This window comes from Lissotriton vulgaris, chromosome 4_1 (assembly GCF_964263255.1).
Source record: "Lissotriton vulgaris chromosome 4_1, aLisVul1.2, whole genome shotgun sequence".
In the NCBI taxonomy this organism is placed as follows: Eukaryota; Metazoa; Chordata; class Amphibia; order Caudata; family Salamandridae; genus Lissotriton; species Lissotriton vulgaris.
In genome coordinates this window covers 375,659,605-375,680,457 of record NC_141691.1, presented here as the reverse complement: position 1 = coordinate 375,680,457, position 20,853 = coordinate 375,659,605, and the positions used below count along the sequence as shown (strand labels likewise).

The 20,853-nt window shown below is 46.6% G+C and overlaps 1 protein-coding gene across 1 annotated transcript in view; it reads left to right on the top strand.

Moving 5' to 3' along the window:
- The window catches only part of CHMP1B (charged multivesicular body protein 1B), a 165,297-nt gene that overhangs the window by 84,883 nt on the left and 59,561 nt on the right, over positions 1-20,853 (top strand). Inside the window, exons 6-7 of the mRNA XM_086918753.1 lie at positions 17,599-17,642; positions 17,859-17,931. Of these exons, the coding sequence (XP_086774879.1) occupies positions 17,599-17,642; positions 17,859-17,931 (117 nt within the window). The remainder of the gene's footprint in view (positions 1-17,598; positions 17,643-17,858; positions 17,932-20,853) is intronic.

The window sequence follows — 20,853 nt, the reverse complement described above, 5'->3', positions numbered from 1 at the left end:
ATTGGCTGAATCTACAGTCAAGTCTGGAAAAAGCTTCTCAGTGTTAAAGTTTTTGCAGCCCTGAATGTGCAAGCATTCTTTTGGGATGGAAATGTCCTCTGCATGGTAAAGGCGCGTACCCCTGCCCTGAGTGCCCAACTGTACTGGATTCTGAATGCTGATTTCTTTTTTTTATTGTTGCTTTGCCATAGGTGAAAACTAATCATGCATGTGCACCATGACCTAGGCATGTCTCCTGGGTTGCGGTTATGTTGGACAGGAGAGGCACTCAAAGCGATACCCTAATAGTGGTGGAAGGCTATCCCCTTGACCTTGAGTTAAGCAGCACACGTGTAGTGATCATAGTTGTGAACAGAACCTTTTTACTGTGTCACTGGAATATGCCCGACGGGCTCCCTCACTTTTTTGAAAGTTCATCTGCTGTGTGGTTTAACTCGCCCTTGGCCTACATCAGGTAGATGTGGAGTGCTGCGCAGCGCAGGAGTAGTGACTCTGCGTTGGATGTGTGTGTGCCTTGGAAAGGTACAGTACAAGGATGGAGCAGTACTGTGCAGTGCATGTGTGGTTACTACATGCGCTGGTGCATTGGGTATATGTATGTCGGAGAGGAATACATTACATGAGAGATGTAGTTCTGTGCAGTGCGCGCGCAGGGGAGGGCCGCAGGTGCTGGGTGTATGTGTGCTTGCCTGTAGTACAGTACATAAATGGTGAAGAGTTGTGTAGTACACACGTAGTGAATGTGCTTGCTGGCAGTGCATGTGTTTTCAAAATAAGCACACACTGGTTAAAGATAGCAAAGCTTCAGTGCTGAACAGTGTGCAATGAATGAGTGTGTGCTGAGTGCAATGGTTCATGGAAAGGTGCAATGCAATGTACTACACTCCGTCCATCAACCCCTTTGTTTTTTCTTTGTTCGCCCTAAGTTGGCAGGGTATGCCCAGACATGAGTCTCTTGCTCACTTTGCCACTGGATTCAAGCTAGCCTGGCTGATGACGGCTGATTAGCCAGACACCGGTCCCAGGATGCTTGTTTCCGGTCCAGGGAAGACATGGCTTGACAGTTCTGTGCTGGGCTGTTCCCATGAGGCACAGGGTCAGACTGATTTGCATATGGCCATGTCTGAAGTGGAGTGGTGGAGTGAGCTAAAGAATGATGATGGATTAAACCTAGATCAGTTGACTGGGGGTGAGTGCTTGCAATGTTCAACACTCTGTCCATCATCCCCTTTGGTTTTGACTTACCCATCTCGGTATGTTCTACCACAGGAGCCATCGGCTTTGCCAACCAGATAGTATGACAGGAGCACCCAGATTTTCTCAAACCACAGTGTTACAGTGGCCTTAGGTGCACACTATGAATATTACATGGCCCCCCACGAGTGCCCGTGCCAGTCGTAGCCTTCTCAGGTATCGACACCCCCTGAAAGTGTCTAGCACATGGCAAGCTGCGTGCTGCCTGATGAAAGGAGGGCCTCCCGCTTCAGCATCTAGTTACAGATGGGCTCACCCACTATGGAGAGTGGTTGAATGGTGGGGGTCTGCCAAGAATACCTTTGGTGCAGTGACTCGAGTTGGCCCCAGCCCCCAGGCCCCAAACGTGCACATCTCAAAAGCAGGATCGGGCCACTGGATCACCCACCTTCACCATTGCAAAGAGTGGGCTCGACTTCCAGATCGCACAAGAAGCTCCTGATGCCTTGCGCCCCTCCTTTAGCTGCCAGCCTGCTCTCCATCTGTGGCCCACGCAGAGGCTCGCTCATGGCAGACCACTGACCGAAGCCACCTTGACAGCGCTTCGACACCGGCCAGCTCTTCAGACACGGCCTGAAGCAACCACGCTGTACAGACCTAGAGGCACAAACACTCCACCACCAGGCCTCATTGCAAGGGCCGTGCTGCGCACTTCCAGGCCACACTAAACAATGCGGCAGGGTGGGGATTATTCCACTCCAAATAACTGCATCACAGATTAAGTGGAGGAGATATAAGGGTGCATAGGAGTCCCTTTCTACAAATATACCAGGATTCCAGCGGCTAGACTGACAATGGACTAATGTTTCCATAGCTGCCAAGGTTTGAGATTGCTTATATGACACTGTCATGATTTCAGTGTACTTATGAATGACATTCAACAGCCTAATGTTTGACACTCGGAGTAACTCTCTCTCTTTTGCAAAACTAGGCAGAGAAGTCCACTGAGCATTCGCTTCACATCATCGCACATGGTTTTACTCCTCCTTTGACCATTACACCTGAGCTACTTGCAGTACCATGGACAATTTATAACATTCATTGGTTTCTCCGAAAAAACGCTGTAAAATTGGCAGGCCAGTTTAATTTTGGCTACATAAACACCATTTACTCCAGTATTGGAACTTTCATAGATTCACATGCCTGAATCATTCCCCGTTGTCGAGACGGGAGTCTCCGGTATATAAAAAAGCGATGCTTAGTAGTATAGCAAACTGAAAAGAGGCCTAGGCCCATTTCCCTTTTGAAACCCATAGCCTTTGTTATGTAAAAAAGGCCCAAACTTTTCCCTGAACCAATCAGAGCTCCTCACCCTCTAGAACACTCCTGAGAGAACCTTCTGCCCCTTTTTTCTACTGCACGTTGTGCTAGGGAGTCTTCTTTGAGCTCTGCTCAAACTCTTTACTTTTACAGTATTTTGACTGAGATTTGAGGTCTCATCTTCTAATTTCTTCTTATTGGATTTCCTTATTCATCTACCATGTCTGAGAAGGAGAAAAAGGGATTATTTAGAGCTTGTTCCACCTGCTCTAAGAAGAGACTTTATACAGATGACCCTCACAAAGATTGCATACACTGCCTCTATCCAGACCATAAGGCAGCAGATTGTAAGGTATGTCGAACCTTTTCAAATAAAACCTTGAGGGATCGTGAGGGAAGGCTGCTGATTTGGCTCCAGAAGATGAAAGCAAGGAAAGAAATCCTCTCAAGTGACCGTGAGGATGAGTCTTTATTGTCTAAGAGATCTCAAAAGAGAAGTAGATCTCCTCAGACACCTTCCTCAGGAGAAAGACCTGAGAAGGCCCCAAAAAAGACCACTCCAGGGTCTTCCGGGCGCAGTCCCTCAAAATCCCTTTCAGGTAAATCTAAGGGGAAGAAGGGTTCTGCTTCTGAGGTAAAGTAAAGGAGAAGTCCGCCTCAGAACCTCCAACATCGCCTCACGGAGTCAAGATTACCATCAAGAGAACTTCCTCTGCGCCTTCTGAGGAGAAAGGAAGTGTTTTAGCGGTGTCAACGGGACCGTCGACGAAAAAGATGTCATCGTCGACGAAAAAACTATCGATGTCGTCGACGAGAAACGAAGTGGTAAAAGCTGGTGAGAAGGCAGCGTCGACGATTTCACCATCGACGTCGATATCGACGACGGCAGCGTCGACGAGGACGAGGACGACGGCCCGAGCGTCAACGGTAACTACAACGTCGACGGTGGCGTCGACGATAACTTGGTCGACGACAGGGATCTCTTTGACCGGCTCGTCGACGACGGAAAAGACACCAGAGAAAAGATTGGTACCCTGGAAAAAGCCTATAACACCAGAGGTTACATCGCCAAGCAAAGTGTTTCCATTGGTGCCATCTCACCTGCTGGAAGAGGAAGATTCGGAGGAAGGGGATGACGAGGATCCTTATGATTTTGCGAGTAGCCCTTTGCAATTACAGGTCAAGTACCAGGTGGTGTATTCTGAGGAAGAATATGAGGGTTTTCAAGAGCATCCCCAAGAACAGCACCAATATCACCAACAGCAGCGTGAGGATAGGACAGGTGTACCATCCTCTTTGTTGAAAGACCTCCAGGGTATGTTGGAGGATTATAGAAGAAGATATCCAATGGCGCCAGACACTCAGGAGGTTCCAGAAGCTACTCCGCGTACACGGTCTGTACCAGGGACGCCAGTGCGTAGGAGAGAAATTTTGCCAGAGCCAACTGCTAGGTCTCCACCACCAACGTCACAACATGATACCACGGATGATGACCACGAGGATGGAGAGATTGCGGAACCAAGTGGAGAGTGGAATGGCTATCTCATCCCCTCACCTTCAACTCCTACGCCAAAGCCAGTAGATTCTCCACCGGAGGACATTGGTGGTTTTCATAATTTAATGGAAAGAGCCACTAAGAGGTTTGCACTCACCATGACTGAGGATAAAGCAGAATGCTTTTTATACAACTTCCAGGATTCGTATCGCAAATCTGTGTGATCCTTGCCTATCGTGAGTCATATTTGGGAGGAAGGACTGAAGGTCATGGAGACGCCAGCTATGGTGACACCGGTTCTGGCCAGACTAGACAAAAAGTATAAGGCGCCTATAGATGCAACAGCTTGTCTTTTGGGTCATCCCAAGCCGGATTCTGTAATTACTCAGGCGGCACAGCAGAAGTCCAGAAACCCATCTGCTCCAATCACGACACCTCCAGACAGAGAGGGCATAAGACTGGATAATGCAGGAAAACGTTTTTCCTTAATATCGGCGCTGCTGGTTAAACCCGCTAATGCCCTCGCTATCTTGGGAAGGTACGACAGGCAAATGTGGTGTGACCTGTCTCCATACATTAACCAGGTGCTGGAATCGGAGAAGCAGGAGGCCAGGTAGATTCTCCTAGAAGGGGAAAACACTTCAGCTGAAGTCATAGACTGCGCTATGGATATAGCGACGACGGCATTTAGATCTTTGGGAGGAGCAACAGTCCTGCGCAGGCAAGGATGGCTACAAGCAAGGGCTTTTAGGCCGGAAGTTCAAAACAAGATTCTAGACCTCCCATTCAATGGAGAAGATATGTTTGGGAACCATATTGATGATACTCTGCAGAGTATCAAGAAGGATACCGATACTGCAAAGGCTTTGGGAACACTGCAGTACAGAAAAACTCCTTTTCGTGGCTCCAGAGGTAGAGGGCAGTCCTCGCATAGAGGAGGATATCAACAAGGGAGATATTCCTCTTACTCTGCCTCATTGTAGCCCTACCGTCAACAGTACAATCAGCGTCAATCAGGAGGATATACTAAATCAGCTCCAAGAGGAAGGGGTGGCCGTCAGGAGAAGGACAACACCCAACAGCAATGACAACCTCCACCTTCCGGCTATGTCAACATTCCATAGATCACGTGCTCCCCTGGGTGGAAAGATTGCTCACCATCTTCAAAATTGGCGGAAAATAACAACGGACCAATGGGTCCTCAAAATTGTTCATTTTGGTCACACCCTAGAATTTCTTCAAACGCCCCCTTGTACGCCACTGAGGCATCAGAGAGCCAACCATCTGCATCAACTCCAGCAGGAGATTTGGACAATGCTCTGAAAGGGAGCAAAAGAACAGGTACCAAATGCCCAAGAAAACAAGGGGTTTTACTCCCGGTTTTTTTACTTGTCAAGAAAAACAAGCTCCACTGGCGTCCTATTCTGGATCTCAGATCCTTAAACACCTATCTCAAAATGCAATCTTTCAGGATGGTGTCTCTACAGGACATCCTTCTGTTATTGAACCCAGGAGATCATATGACCTACAAGACGTGTATTTCCACGTGCCGATCCATCCCATACACAGACAGTACCTTCGGTTCTTAGTAGCCGGAAGACATTACCAATTCAGGGTACTGCCATTCGGCTTAAAGTCAGCGCCGAGAGTGTTCACAAAACGCCTGGCCCCAGCGGCGGCTGTGTTAAGGAAGCAAAAACATCAAATATTTCCTTACCTCGACGACTGGTTAGTCAAAGCGCCATCGAAAGCACAAGCCAGAGCGTCAACACAGGCATGCATAGATCTGTTCGCCAAACTGGGTTTGACTCTTCACGAAGGGAAGTCAAACCTCCAGCCAGCAAGGGTGATCACATTTCTGGGGGCGATACTTGACACGGACTGCAACAAGGCATTTCCCTCCGAAGAAAGTCAAGTCAAGTCAAGTCAGAGAATTTATATAGCGCACTACCTACCCAGAGGGTCTCAAGGCGCTTAGAAATGGGAGGGGGATTACTTGTCAAATATCCAAGTTTTAAGTTGCTTTCTGAATGCTAGGTGGTTCTGGGTGAGGCGAAGGTAAGCGGGGAGTGAGTTCCATGTTTTAGCAGCCAGGTAAGAGAATGATCTGCCTCCCATGGTGGTCTTGTTGATGCGAGGTACAGTGGCGAGGGCTTGGCTGGAAGAGCGAAGTTGGCGGGAGGGGGTGTAGAAGGATAGTCGTGAGTTGAGGCATTCTGGTCCGATGTCGTAGAGTGATTTGTGTGCGTGGGTTAGCAGTCGGAAGGTGATTCTCTTATTGACGGGTAGCCAGTGGAGGTCTTTCAGGTGGCCAGAGATGTGTTCGTTGCGCGGGATGTCTAATATGATCCTGGCTGAGGCGTTTTGGATTCGTTGGAGTTTCTTCTGGAGTTTAGCGGACGTACCTGCGTAGAGGGTGTTTCCGTAGTCCAGACGGCTCGTGACTAGAGCATGGGTGACTGTTTTCCTTGTTTCGGTGGGGATCCAGCGAAATGTTTTTCTGAGCATGCGAAGAATGTTGAAGCAGGATGAGGAAACGGCGCTGACTTGTCTGTTCATTGAGAGTGAAGAATCCAGGATGACGCCCAGGTTTCGTGCGTGGTCTGTCGGGATGGGTGCTTTTCCAAGGGCTTCCGGCCACCAGGAGTCGTCCCATGCAGAGGGGGATGTACCTAAGATGAGGACTTCTGTTTTGTCCGAGTTCAGTTTCAGACGGCTTTGTTTCATCCATTCGGCAACTTCTTTCATTCCTTCGTGTAGGTTAGTTTTGGCGGTGCTGGGGTCATTGGTGAGAGAAAGGATTAGTTGAGTGTCATCCGCGTAAGAGATGATGTTGAGGTTGTGTTGGCAGGCGATGGCCGCGAGTGGGCTCATGTAAACGTTGAAGAGGGTGGGGCTGAGTGAGGATCCTTGAGGTACGCCACAGATGACTTCAGTGGCCTCGGACTTGAATGGTGGGAGGCGGACTCTCTGGGTTCTTCCGGTGAGGAATGAGGTGATCCATTCAAGTGCTTTTCCTTGTATTCCGATGTTATTGAGGCGTTGTAACAGGGTGCTGTGACAAACTGTGTCGAATGCTGCCGAGAGGTCGAGGAGGATGAGGGCGACTGTGTCTCCATTGTCCAATAGAGTTCGAATGTCGTCTGTTGCTGCGATGAGGGCGGTCTCAGTGCTGTGTTTTGCTCGGAAGCCAGATTGTGAGGAGTCGAGGGATTTGTTGGCTTCGAGGAAAGCGGCGAGCTGGTTGTTGACGGCTTTCTCGATGACTTTCGCCGGGAATGGAAGGAGCGAGATGGGTCGGTAATTTTTGAGTTCGGTGGGGTCCGCTGTGGGTTTTTTCAGAAGGGCGGTGAGTTCAGCGTGTTTCCAGCTTTCCGGGAAGGTGGCGGAGTTGAAGGAGCAGTTGATGACGTCTCGGAGGTGCGGTGCTATGACGGAGTCTGCTTTGTTGAAGATGTGATGAGGACATGGGTCAGTGGGGGAGCCTGAGTGGAAGGAGTTCATCAGGCGCATTGTGTCCTCAGTAGAGATTGGGTTCCAGTCGTTGAGGGTGTTCACGGGGGGAGAGTGTTCAGCAAATGGTTGGGTGGGTTGGTCTCCGGGTTGGTTGTCGAAGCTGTTGTGGATGTCTGCAATTTTGTTGTGGAAGAATGAGGCTAGGGAGTCGCAGAGGGCTTGAGAGGGGGTGATGTCGTTGGAGTTGGCCGAGGGGTTGGAAAATTCCTTGACGATGTTGAAAAGTTCCTTGCTGTTGTGGGCGTTGTTGTCAAGTCGATCCTTGAATGCTGTTTTCTTGGACTTTCGGATCAGTTGGTGGTGAGTGCGGGTGGCGTTTTTGAAGGCGTCCTTGGTACTGGTGGTTGGGTCTTTTTTCCAGGCCTTTTCAAGGGATCGGCAGAGTTTCTTGGACTTCTTAAGATCATCGTTGAACCATGAGGCCTTCTTGTTGCCAGGTTTGCTTTGACTTTTTTTCAGTGGTGCTAAGGTGTCGGCGGTGTTGGATAACCATAGGGTGAAGTTGGCGGCGGCTTGGTCTGGGTTGGAAGAGTGGGCTGGGGTGTTTAGAAGGAGCGATGAGGAGATCTGGTCGGTGGTGATCTTGTTCCAGTTTCTTTGCAGAGTTGGTTGGAGGTGGTTAGTGGGTTTTGGTTTGTTGTAGGTGAAGTGGACGCAGTTGTGGTCAGTCCAGAGGAGATCTGTAGTATGGCTGAAGGAGACATGATTGCTGGAGGTGAAGATGGGGTCGAGTGTGTTACCTGCGATGTGGGTGGGGGAGGTGACTAGTTGTTTAAGTCCGAGGTTGGCGAGGTTGTCCAAGAGGGTGGTGGTGTTGCGGTCGTTGATCTTTTCGAGGTGAGGCAACTGAGGATTTGTGTCCCTCTTCCAAGACTTTGTAAAAAGAAAGTCTCTTTCAGTCCGAAGGTACAAATACTTGCTGGGCAGGATGTCATCTTGCATTCCCCTTGTACCTCATTGCAGATTAAGGATGCGCCCATGGCAGGAACAGATCGATCTTCAGTGGCGTCAGGCGGAGGGATCCTTCGACACCAGTAATGGTGCAGGCAGCGGTATGGTGGACGCAGAAAGAAAATGTATCTCAGGGTCTGACTTTTCTTTCAAGAGCGGCTCCATTAGTGGTGACGACAGATGCGTCCCTAGAAGGATGGGGAGCTTTCCCTCTGGACCTTCAGGTCAGCGGTCGTTGGAAGATACACGAGCAGCCAATTATACATAAATCTGCTGGAACTCAGGGCGATCCACTTAGCATTGCAAGCCTTCCAACCGCGAATACGAAGTTCGCCGGTATTGGTAAGAACAGACAACACTACGGCGATGCACTATTTAAACAAGCAGGGGGGAACAAGATCTCTTACTATCTCAGGAGGACCTGGAGATATGGGAATGGGCTCTTTGACGAGGAATATCATTGTCAGCGGAACACCTCCCGGGAGATCAAAACGTCAAGGCGGATACTCTCTGTAGGCTCAAATCGTCCTGCCACGAATGGGAGCTGGACCAGGGGACCCTGGACAGCATCTTTCAAAGGTGGGGAACACCAATAGTAGACCTCTTCGCCACAAGAGAGAAGAGGAAATGCAGGTGCTTCGCAAACTGGCTTCCCCAGAAGGGATCCTGGGAGAATGCGTTTTCCAAGGCATGGTCCAGCGTCTTTGCCTATGGTTTTCCTCTAATTCCTCTTATCCCCCGCGTACTGGTGAAGATCAAGAAAGAGCCGTGCAGGCTGATCCTGATAGCTCCGTGGTGGCCCAGACAACACTGGTTCACGGAACTCCTGCTGCTGTCAGAGGACCGTCCAGTTCGGCTGCGACCAATTCCATCGCTTCTGACAATGTCCAGAGGTCATGTGCTCCATCCGGACCCGAAATCCTTGCGATTAGCAGCCTTTCTCCTGAGCACTGTGAGTTTAGTCATCTAAACATCTCACATGAATGTAGGAGTATCCTGTCCAAAGCTAGAGCAGACAGTACCCATAAAACCTACAGGATGGAATGGAAGAGGTTTTGTCTGTGGTGTAAGAGGCATAACACTCACCCTCGTACTGCTGCACCTCATCAGATTATACCTTACATTCTGCTGTTGGCAAAGTCAGGATTGGCACACGCTTCCATCAAGGTGCATTAGGCTGCTTTATCCCGCTACAGGAGGTCTTCATCGGGCCTGTCCTTATGGTCATCCGGGATCATCAAACAGTTTATGAAGGGATTATTCAGGGTCTTTCCTCCAGTAAAGCCCCCACCACCACTATGTAATCTCAATATAGTACTGTCACAATTGATGAAACCACTGTTTGAGCCGATACACAGAGCGGACCTTAAGTTCTTGTCCTGGAAAGTGTCTCTTCTCATTGCACTAACTTCAGCGAGAAGAGTAGGTGAACTGCAAGCGCTCACTATTCAGGAGCCTTTCTTACAGTTTCAGGAAGATAGAATGATTCTTAGGACTAATCCAAAATTAATTCCTAAGGTGCCAACTGATTTTCATCTGAATAGTGTTAAAAAGTTTCTTTCCTCATCCGTCAACAGCGGCGGAAAGAGTGTCACACTCACTAGACGTTCAAAGCTGTATGAAGTTCTACTTGAAAGAAACTAAGAGCTTTCGCAAATCTTCTCAGCTCTTCGTCGCTTTTAGCGCACCCAGGAAAGGTTTCCCTTTATCAAAAAGGGGAATTGCCAGATGGATTTCCAGTGCAATTGTCTACTGTAATCAAGCTGCTGGAAAACATTTAAATGCACGGTTTCGTGCTCATTCCACGAGGGCGCTGGCCACATCCACTGCACTGTTTGGAGTAGTGCCAATCCAGGATATCTGCAGAGTAGCGACCTGGGCATCTACGCACACCTTCACCAGGCACTACTGCTTGGAGGCAGCCGCAGAGTCGGATGCGGCAGTGGGAGAGGCGGTACTGCGGAATATCATCCAGTAACTGTGAGCCTTCTTTCCATCCCTCCATCCGTAATTTCTTTTGTTTTACAAAGTCACATTTTATATGTTATGCTTGTTTTTCAAGTTGTATTACATGATTATGAAATGTATCAGAGAAATGTGCTTTGTAATCTCACTGCTCGCTATTCTGATTCAGGCATGTGAATCTATGAAAGTTCCAATAATGGAGTAAGTAAACAAGTTACTTACCTGTAACTTTAGTTCTCCAGTTTTGAAGCTTTCATAGATTCACATGCACCCACCCTCCTCCCCTGAGAGGCTCACCTTGGATTTAGCACCACAAGTGTTCTTTATGCACAAGTGCGCGAAAATCTGAGGGTCAGAAGGTTCTCTCAGGAGTGTTCTAGAGGGTGAGGAGCTCTGATTGGTTCAGGGAAAAGTTTGGGCCTTTTTTACATAACAAAGGCTATGGGTTGCAAAAGGGAAATGGGCCTAGGCCTCTTTTCAGTTTGCTATACTACTAAGCATTGCTTTTTTATATACCGGAGACTCTCGACGATGGGGAATGATTCAGGCATGTGAATCTACGAAAGCTTCCAATACTGGAGAACTAAAGTTACAGGTAAGTAACTTGTTTTCTTATCACAACTTAGAAGTTAGAAATCCAACTCCTGTCCTCTGTCTATACAGTTCTACCGCATTAGTATGCTATCAATCTCACACAGCTCGACAGAAATCTCTGACACACTCTTTCAGAGCTGGCATTAGCACTGGTGGTGCCCGGTGTTACAATGACCACCTTCTCCACAGATTCCCTCACTACCATACTCCACCAGTGCCCCTCATCTCTCCACAGGGCCTTTCTCGCATCCATTTCATTTGTTTTATAGCGCTACTTATACCAGTGTAGGGTGTCCGAGCACTTTACTTCACACACATTATGCAGAGACAATGACTCATACATGTGGAAATCAGTCTAGGAAATGGTACATAGCACAAAGAGAATTATAAGGAGTAGAAATCATGTCCTACATACTAGTAAGCCATTTATTAAGAGTGTTTGACCGGAGAAGCACAACTAGTGGAATTTATACCAACCACAGTGGTTATTGTTGGCTTTGCGAATAGGAATTCTTCTCTACCCAAACAAACCCTTTCTAGTAACATTGGGATAATAAAGGACTAGGGATAACATAGCATTCCAACCTATACTAGGCAGTTTACATGCAGCTATGCACTTTGATGAAAATGTATAAGTCGCTGTGGTATTAGAAAATTGCAACTAAAGAACTGCACTTATCAAAAGGATCTCTGTGACAAAAGCAGTAACCCACTGCGCTATCCGCATAAAATGCAGTTGCAGCTGCATTGTAAACATTCTGCAGCAGGCATTTAATGAACCTGTCAGTGCTAGTTTATTGTGAGTCAAAACTGACACTAAAACTCTGATCTCTCTCCAGTAGAAACATTAACCACAACCGTTATCTCAGTCTTCCCTGGACATTTTTATTGTTGCCTGAAAACATTTGGGCACACTACGGAACTCTGCAGAGAGTGCTTTTCACAGCAGCAGCCCCCAACTCGGCGCCAGGTGCAGATGCATACTGCTGATCTTATTTAATTGCCCTTAGTCGACCCCTGCAAAGCATTAATAGTGCGGCCTTGCCCTTCGGCCAGCGCTCTGTAGTTTGAACTACTCTCTGTCCAGTCAAGTTAACTGACTGCATTTGACAACATTAACACTTACCATTAAACTGCAACAGTGGGAGAGATCCTGGCACTCCACTCCAGCTTCTGGTCATCCCCTCCTCCAGTGCACATGAGATTTGGCAAGAAAAGCAAAACTGCTGCCCGTCGTCTCATTGTCTGCTGCTGGCCAATTCCGCAGTGTGGTCATATTGAGGCAGGCGCTTTGCCGTATTGGTAAAATATGAGCAGGTAAGGCATCACCCCTGGATCCACCTAAGGGACGAAAGCCAGTGGTACAGATTTTCTGTATTCATTACTGGGCGACCATGTTGTAGTCTCTCTCCAGGAAGGGTGACTCGCATAATAAAACTATTCAGTAATTCCTCCGCGTTCTGCAGGCTATATAAAATGTTTTAGTGGGCCGCATGTGGCCCGCAGGCCATAGTTGACTGAACTTGTTACATTTCTCTATTAAAGCATTACTACTTCTGAAGTTTTATCATTGTACTCATTGTACTCAACAATCTGCCACACTTCACACTTATTGTTCACTTTCTATTAATCATATGTGACCTATTATAGCTGTCAGGTAAAAGAGGGAAAAGACGATCTATGTTACATCACTGCTGCAAAATAAGGTATCCTGACAGTTCATCAAGGTGCTCTTTGCCTGATCATCCAACTCTCAGCCTCCAAAGCTCATAATGAACTAGGGTGTAACTCCCTTTAACACTTTTTTTCTCAGAACCCTGTGGCTTGTCTCAGGATAAGCCTGAGAGAGTCAACGGGGAGAGCGCTAGAAGAATCCTCCAGTTAACTGGCGTCAAAACTGCAGCTCCTGGCTTCTATCAGTTCTCTCGTCAACCCCAATCTCTAACATACCAACATTCTTTCTCACCTGAGCACCATCTTCAACATTAATATGACTGCGTGACATGTAGCATCAATTCTAGATCGTACTGGAACACCCTGCAAAACAACACTCATACGTACACAGGTTCGCCCTAAAATAGAAATGGTGAAAAACCTGCTGACAAGACCACACAATTTGTAAAACACTACTAAGACTAAACAACACCGTAAATGCAGCACATCAAGCCAGCAATGCATGCAGTTGAAAATGCATACTTGAGAGAAGTTTAAAACAACACCAATAAGCTATAGAGTCCATGACTAGGTGCAAGACTTGACTCTTTCTTTTCATAAGCTTATTAAAACAAATTAAGTGGGTGTGAGAACAAGTTATATTTAAATCCCAGGAGATAGTCAGACCCCCCAGGATATAGCGGCATGGATTAGCAAATTTAGCGGCACAAAAATGGAAATTTAGCGGCACAAATATGGAAATTTAGCGGCAATTTTGTGGCATTTTATGTGGCCATTTTTCCTACAACAAACACAGATATCTTAGTTTTTTTAGTTATTTAACAACATGAAGCTATGTATATTTGGTTTCTTTACAATGTAGACACTTTGGGGCAGATTTACAAGCCCCTTGCGCTGCTTTTACGCCGCCGTTGCGTCACTTTTGTGACGCAGCGGCGGCGCAAAAGATGCACCATGGTGCGGGGTATTTACAACGTGACGCATCTCCCAGATGCGTCACGTTGCAAAGCCCTGCGCCAGAAGAGGCGTACCATTGCAGGTCAGTTTGTGTCTTGCAATAGCCTTAGAGCTTGGTGCCACTGTACCTGCTGCACTAATGATGGCTATACCTATCGCCCCTTTACAGTGTATTTTGAACACGACCTGATATCCCACCGGATGCCCGTTCGACAGATCTAAACACTAGAGAAAGAGCAGTCAAAACCGCCAAGTGGTCACTTGTTAAACAGTAGCGAACTGCATGTTGGTACTTGTAGTTTCGTTGCAAAATGTCAGCCTGCAAATCGTCTCCGATTTAAAAGCGGGGACTGGTTGAAGTTGACACCCATGACATGGGGCCACTTGACGCCCGTGTTAAATTTCTCGCCTCTAGGATTTTTCCCATGGCTCACTCCCAGGGGGAAATGGTCTGCAATAGGTGAGCTCAACCCTCTGACTTCATCCCTTGTCCAGCGCGCCTCTGCAGATACCCCGTCTCGTGTGCGCCTCAGCTCTCTCGGCTGAGTGGTTCTGTCTGTTTATCTTGAGGGACAGACATCTCTGCACGGCGCTCCGTCTCCAAGCCCGCGAATAGGGTGGCCAACTGGCATTGGTGCAAATTCAGGACGGTGAGTGTACAAATTCAGGACAAAGGGTCAAAATTCAGGACACAAATTCAGGACAGGAGGTCAAAATTCAGGACAAAACTTCAGGACAATAGGTACGTTTTAACACATCAGAGGTCGCGCAATAGTATATAAGTAAGCCCAGCCATTTCCAAACATATTCAACCGTTTGCAAACCTATCCATCATGTATCCTTCCATCTATCATTTCACTCATTCATCCCTTCATCCATCCCCTCATCCATCCTTTCACTCATCTCCATTATCCATCCACCCTTTTACCCTATCCGTCTGTACACTTATCCATCCACTCCTCATCCCATCCATCCATTCACTCATCCATTCAGCCATTTACCCTTTCACCAATCCAGCCATCCTTTCACTTACTAATCCTTACACCCATCCACTATTTTAGTCATCCATCCATCCTCCCTTTCTCTCTCCATCGACCCTTTCACTTAGCCATCCATCCTTCCATCCTTTCACCCGCCCATCATCCATCCATCCATCTGTCCTTCCCCTCATCATCCATCCTTCCCCTTATCATCCATCCTTCCCCTTATCACCCATCCATCCTTTTCCCTCCTCATCCATCCATCCTTTTCCCTCATCATCCATCCATCCTTCTACCCACCCACTCTTAATCCATCCATCCTTCCCCTCATCATCCATCCATCCTTCCCCTCATCATTTATCGATCCATCCATCCTTTCACCCACCCCCTCATCATCCATCCATTCCCTCATCATCCATCCATCCATCCTTTCACCCACCCCCTCATCATCCATCCATCCACCCCCTCTTCATCCATCCATCCTTCCCCTCATCATCCATCCTTTCACCCACCCCCTCATCAACCATCCATCCACCCCCTCCTCATCCATCCATCCTTCCCCTCCATCCATCCATCCTTCTCCTCATCCATCATCCTTCCCCTCATCCATCATCCAGCTACCCTTCCACCCATACATCCAGCTATTTACATTTTCTCTCCATCCGTCCCCTCTCTTCAATCCATCCATCCATCCTCTCTCATTATCCATTTATTCAATCTTTCATTCATCCATTCACCCTTTCACTAATTCATCCAGCCATTCACCCATCCCTTCACTTACTTACTCACCGACCTTTCCATATTAATCTTGAGCTGAGCTCTTTTGAGAAGAGGCCCATAAAGAACTTCACCCTCGCTGCAGGGGCCGTTCCAGGACTGGGACAGAAGCCACCCAGGGTGGAGACAGGATCCACCACAGGGGGGGACAAGAGCCATCACAGGTGTAGGTGGACTGGAGCCACAACATGGGGGGACAGGAGCCATCACAGGCGGGGGATGGACTGGAGCCACCACATGGGGGACAGGAGCCATCACTGAGGGGAGGGCAGGAGCCATCACAGGAGAGGGAACATGATCCACCAGGGTGGGCACAGGGGTGGGCATGCAGTATTCTAGTATCATCTTGGGCTCCTCGCCCCCTCCTGCACAAGACAACGAGAAGACAGGCTCTCTGTCCAAAATGTTATCCCCCACTGTGATGTACAGTACTTACAGGAGATACTCTAAGAGAACTGATTGAACTGATTGTCCACCATACTTTGTTAATCAGTGTGGGTGCGATTGTGCCATTTCTTTATTTTCTTACATTATAGACTGCATGTTGAAGAACCGAGGTTTGCTTAAAATTTAGTGACAGTAATTACGCTCTGTGAAGAGAACCACGTGCTGCCTCGGTGTAATCAGGGGTGTAATCTGGCCGAGTCTCGGATGTTTGGGGCCCTGGGTAGAAATGGAATGTGCGAGCCCCCTCCAAATAGCAGAGACATGATGCATTCAGGGCTGTTTGCATGTGAATAGATGTCGCTGCTCCTGAGCCTGCAGCCCCTCCCTCTCAGTCACCTTCGCAGCGCCTCTTAACAGGTCAGCAAGGGCTGGAGGTGTCAGGGCTGCCCCCCCCCCTCCTCCTCTCAGTCACCTTCGAAGCACCTCTTAACAGGTCATCAAGGGCTGGAGGTGTGAGGGTTGCCACCCCGCTGTGCCTCTCCAATGCTGCTGAGTATCTTGGCTGCTAGCCCAATTCACAGGCGATAGCCACATAAAGCAGACCCCCCAGGATATAGCGAAAAATGCCGCGATTTCTACAAAAAATGCCGATTTCGCGGGCATTTTTGTAAAAATCGCGGCATTTTTTTCAAAAGTGCCGATTTCGCGGCAAACCGCGAAATCGCGATATCCTGGAGGGTCTGGATAGTAGAGTGCAGACAGCAAGGTGAACATTAGTTTATTACCTGATAACAGGTAGAAATGTGACCTGGTATTGATCAACCTTTGTCGATTTCCTGAACTGGTGAACTACGTTCAAAAGAACTTTCTCCTTTAAGCAAATTGAAAAATTCTTTGACCCTTGATAAACACGTGGGGGTATGGGAGAAGGTGTAGGTTGTGGCCAATGGCCATACTTTGTGCACTAACCTTCTAGACATGACCAGAGGAGGTACCCAGGAAGCTTCACTTGCATTGGTACTGTTCAAAGGGCATGGCTGAAGGCTGTGCCCTATGGGCATGGGCACTGAATGTGGTGCATGATCAAAAGTAAGCACCAGAGCGCACTGGATAATATCTAAATCAATAATAGAGGTTTGAGGGGCAACAGTATAGGAAAATTCAAGATTTATGTAAAAATGTATCCCCATAGAACATCGAAAATGTTTCCTACTGTGCTAAAATACTGTATGGTGTAATACAATTTTTTTTTTAAATGCTAGATAAAGTTTCAGTAAAAGGGACATAACAGGAATAACCCAAAACCTAGGAATAGAGGAATGATAATGGAACAATCTAGTTTCATTTTTACACCTCGAAAGAACGAATTATTTCGCATTGATGTACCCAAGAGTGCAAATAAATCATTTATTTTTGCCAACCTCCCTGGTATTTCTTAAGTTTTAATTGTTAATTTATCCTTTGACTGGTCGATGTTTGTTAACATAAATTTAAAAGTTATTGACTGCCAATAGCCTTGAAATATGTAAGCTTTGATTTTGGTATTAGGCTTGAATCCTACAATGGCGTTCATCATCATTTAATAGGATCTTGACATAGATCCTTCCTATCACTCCCTTCCCACTTGATCCCCTCCCACTCGCACATGGTGTAAACTTGATTGAAACTATTTCTGAAAACGTTGAATTTGCTACATAAAAGAGAAGAAGTTAATTATTGTTTGTTCTAGCTTCTATGTTAAATATTTGCAGGATGTTTTAATTAATAAAATGTGCTTTCTTCTTCTAGAGTCAAGTGGATAATCTGTTGCACGAAATGGCCGATGAGGCTGGGTAAGTGGAATTAAATTGCCTTTGGAAGGCCGGAAGCATGCATCCCTTTTACACTTGCTGTGTATTGTGTATTTCTTCTACAATTCTGGTGTACAATTTCCTACTTGTTTCTGTTTTCAAAGGCTTGTTATACCTTCTCAGAATGTGGAACTGGAATTGCATGTGAACACATCTGTTTTCTGGTTGATATTTAAAGAAACCTAATTTTCATTGCAGCCTTGATCTGAACATGGAACTACCGCAAGGGCAGACTGGTGCTCTTAGTGCAAGTGTTGCCTCTACAGAACAGGTAGAGCCACTGATCATTTTTCGCATACTAGTTTCAATGATTGATTTCATTTTGCATTTCAGCGCTTCAGTCTTTGCTCATCTACTGCCATTGGCTCCCCTCCTGTTATTAGAATTTGTTGCTTGTGAGGATACTCTCTATTTCATGCATTATGAATGGCAAGTTCTGCTGTATGGTTCAATGTTGTTGAAGCTGGCAAAGTTACAAGTGAAAACCTATTTGAAATATATAGGCAATTTACTTTCATCTACAGAAAGTTGTTTATCTCCATCCTACTCTGTATTTTTGGAGGTTTACAGCAGAGAGGAATTCTTCTTTTTGCCGATTGCTACGTATTCGAAGTTCAGACACAAGTGTCACTCATTTCACATCCCCTGCATAGCCATAAAGCTTTCCCCCAGATCAGTCGATCAACCTCTACACAGGGGTTGAATGTCTGTGGAATAGCTCTTTTGATCCATTCGAAGCACGTACATTCCCCCCCTCTCCCCTTTCTATTTTTCTTCTTTTTTTTATTTTTTTATTTCTCAGTTCATCGTAACACTTTTTTTTCCAATTGAAGGAAGTCTTCCTGAAGGATTCATTTATTGAAGGTGGAATTCACAGCTGATGTTGCACTTCTTGGGTCATTGGCTTCCAATACCTATCCGAGGTATATTGGTACCACCAGTTATCAGGGCTTGTTTTCACTACCTGCAGGTTTTAGCACTTGAGCTCTATTACGAGTGACAGTTTTGCCTGGAGCAATAACTGTGGGTGGAATTATGTCATTTGCAGTTCCAAGACTCTCTAGGCTGGAATTCTCTGATCTGTAAACTCCGAACATGATAATACCAGACTTGTATATACTATGCCTGTCTTTATTGCTCTAGTGGCATGTGCTGCGGGCAGAATCGCAGCCCAGCGGCCTCCCAACCCATGCAGCACTACAGGGGAAGCTGATAGTGCTCCATCCTAGCAAATGCAAGCTCGTCCTGTCCTGCCGTAAGCTGTTGAAAAAGTGACACAAATAATAATAATACTCCCCAACCAATGTTAAAGTAAAAAGGAAAAGTTGAGTAGAAGAAGTCCAAGGTGACAAATATCAAATTAGGGAAATCCGAGATAGGATTTTAAAAAATAAATCAACGTGAAAAAGCACCCAGAAAAAAAGCACTAAGTCAATAGTCACTGTAGACCAAGACAAAGATGTACATTTTAGGCTGACTGCAATAGAGCCCTAGTTGTATACGCCAGGTGGATGTGTCTTGGTGAAAGACTAAGTCAGAAAGTTAGAAAAGGTTTCTAATTTCCACTTCAGGAAATGTACTTTGTCACTTTTTTTATGAAAAATATTGAATGTTACGGTAAGTTCCAAAGTAGAATGGGACTTTGTCACTTTTTGACAAGAAAAATCCCCTCCTTGTAAAAAGCCACTAAAACTGTAGCTGCTGCCATGGAACCGAAGGTTTGATACTTGAAGCATGTTGGTCCCACTGGTGCTCTGGAGCTTTTCTAGGTTTCTCATTGAAATTTTCTAATTCTCAACTCAGACTGACTTGGTCATTTTTCAGAGGTATAGAGAGCTCATTGCGAGATGAACCTGAAATTCAATCTAATGCTGTGGAACTGCTGGTCAGATACTTTTTCCAGCGGGTCCTGCTGAATCTCTGGAGGAAACATTTTTATAAGTGCTTAAACAACCACACAAATACACTTCTAAGCCCCAGGACCTCAGGGGAAGGCACTTAGAGATTCTTAGGGTGTCAGACAGCAGAGGCCAACAGCAAAGTCCTGTCCCAGTACAGTTGCCACTAGTCCACTGGGATTCTTCACAGTAATGCCCTCTTAAACTTCTTTCTATGTTCCTGTCGCCACACAGGGGGTCATCGGTCTGATACTAGAAGACCTTTTTGTCCTTTGATTTCATGTGGAAGGGGGTTCAACCTCCTTGGGTCTCTCTCACAGGTCACAGATGCCAAGATCAGCAGTTTCAATCTGCCTGGTATCCTTTCACAAGTCCAGCAATGTTATTAGGAAGACTGAGTGAAGGTCCAGCTTGGTAGAAAGTCACCAACATGTGTGTGGTGGACACCCTAAGACAATCCTAGACCCTCCCTGACCAATAGAGTAAATGTTCCCAGGCCCTGGCCTCCCTATTGTTTCAGTACTACTTGTTTGCCTTACTGCAAGCAGGCTCAAAATGCAATGTGTTGGGGCAAATTCAAGATGGGCAAAATGTTTAGCCACAGTAAACATGGGCTCTTAGAGTTGTGGGGGTGAGGGGCAGGGGGATGCCCTGGACACATTAATAGTGTCTGCCCACACCTTACACTAAAACCCAGTTTGAAGCAGTCCCTAAACCCACATCCAATAATGTGCACAACGTCTAGTGAGATAAAGCTGGGTCCTACAATAATCATACATGGGATACACAAGAATTGTGATTTAGACCAGTTTCATCTCTTTCAAATGCGCAAACGTTTTACATTTGCCTCAGACCGACCTGTTATGCAGGATTTGACACTGCTAAGCTCAGATGAATCATCATCTCTTTCCATTCAGGAAGACCTGTTAGAGTAGTCCATTGTGTGGCTCGTGGAAGGGGTTGCCCATCTAATTAGAGGCAGAGCAGCTACTTTGGACTAAGGCCTGTAGGTGCTTAGGCAGTTATATTTCCTAACAAGTTACAAAAAAAAATCTGACTTTACCAATGATTTTTTTTAAACTGGAAAAGTAGTTGAACTTTTACAGTACCTATTTCCCACTGGATGACGCAAGAATAGTGACTTACTCTGCTTTAATGGTATTTCCTATACAAACCGCTAGCCCCAATGAAGTGAAAATAGGTTTTGATGATTTATTCACTTAAGGTGCATGCTGCGATTAATTTACATATACAGAACTTCTAAGCACTATGAACCCTTCCTTATGGGCAATAAG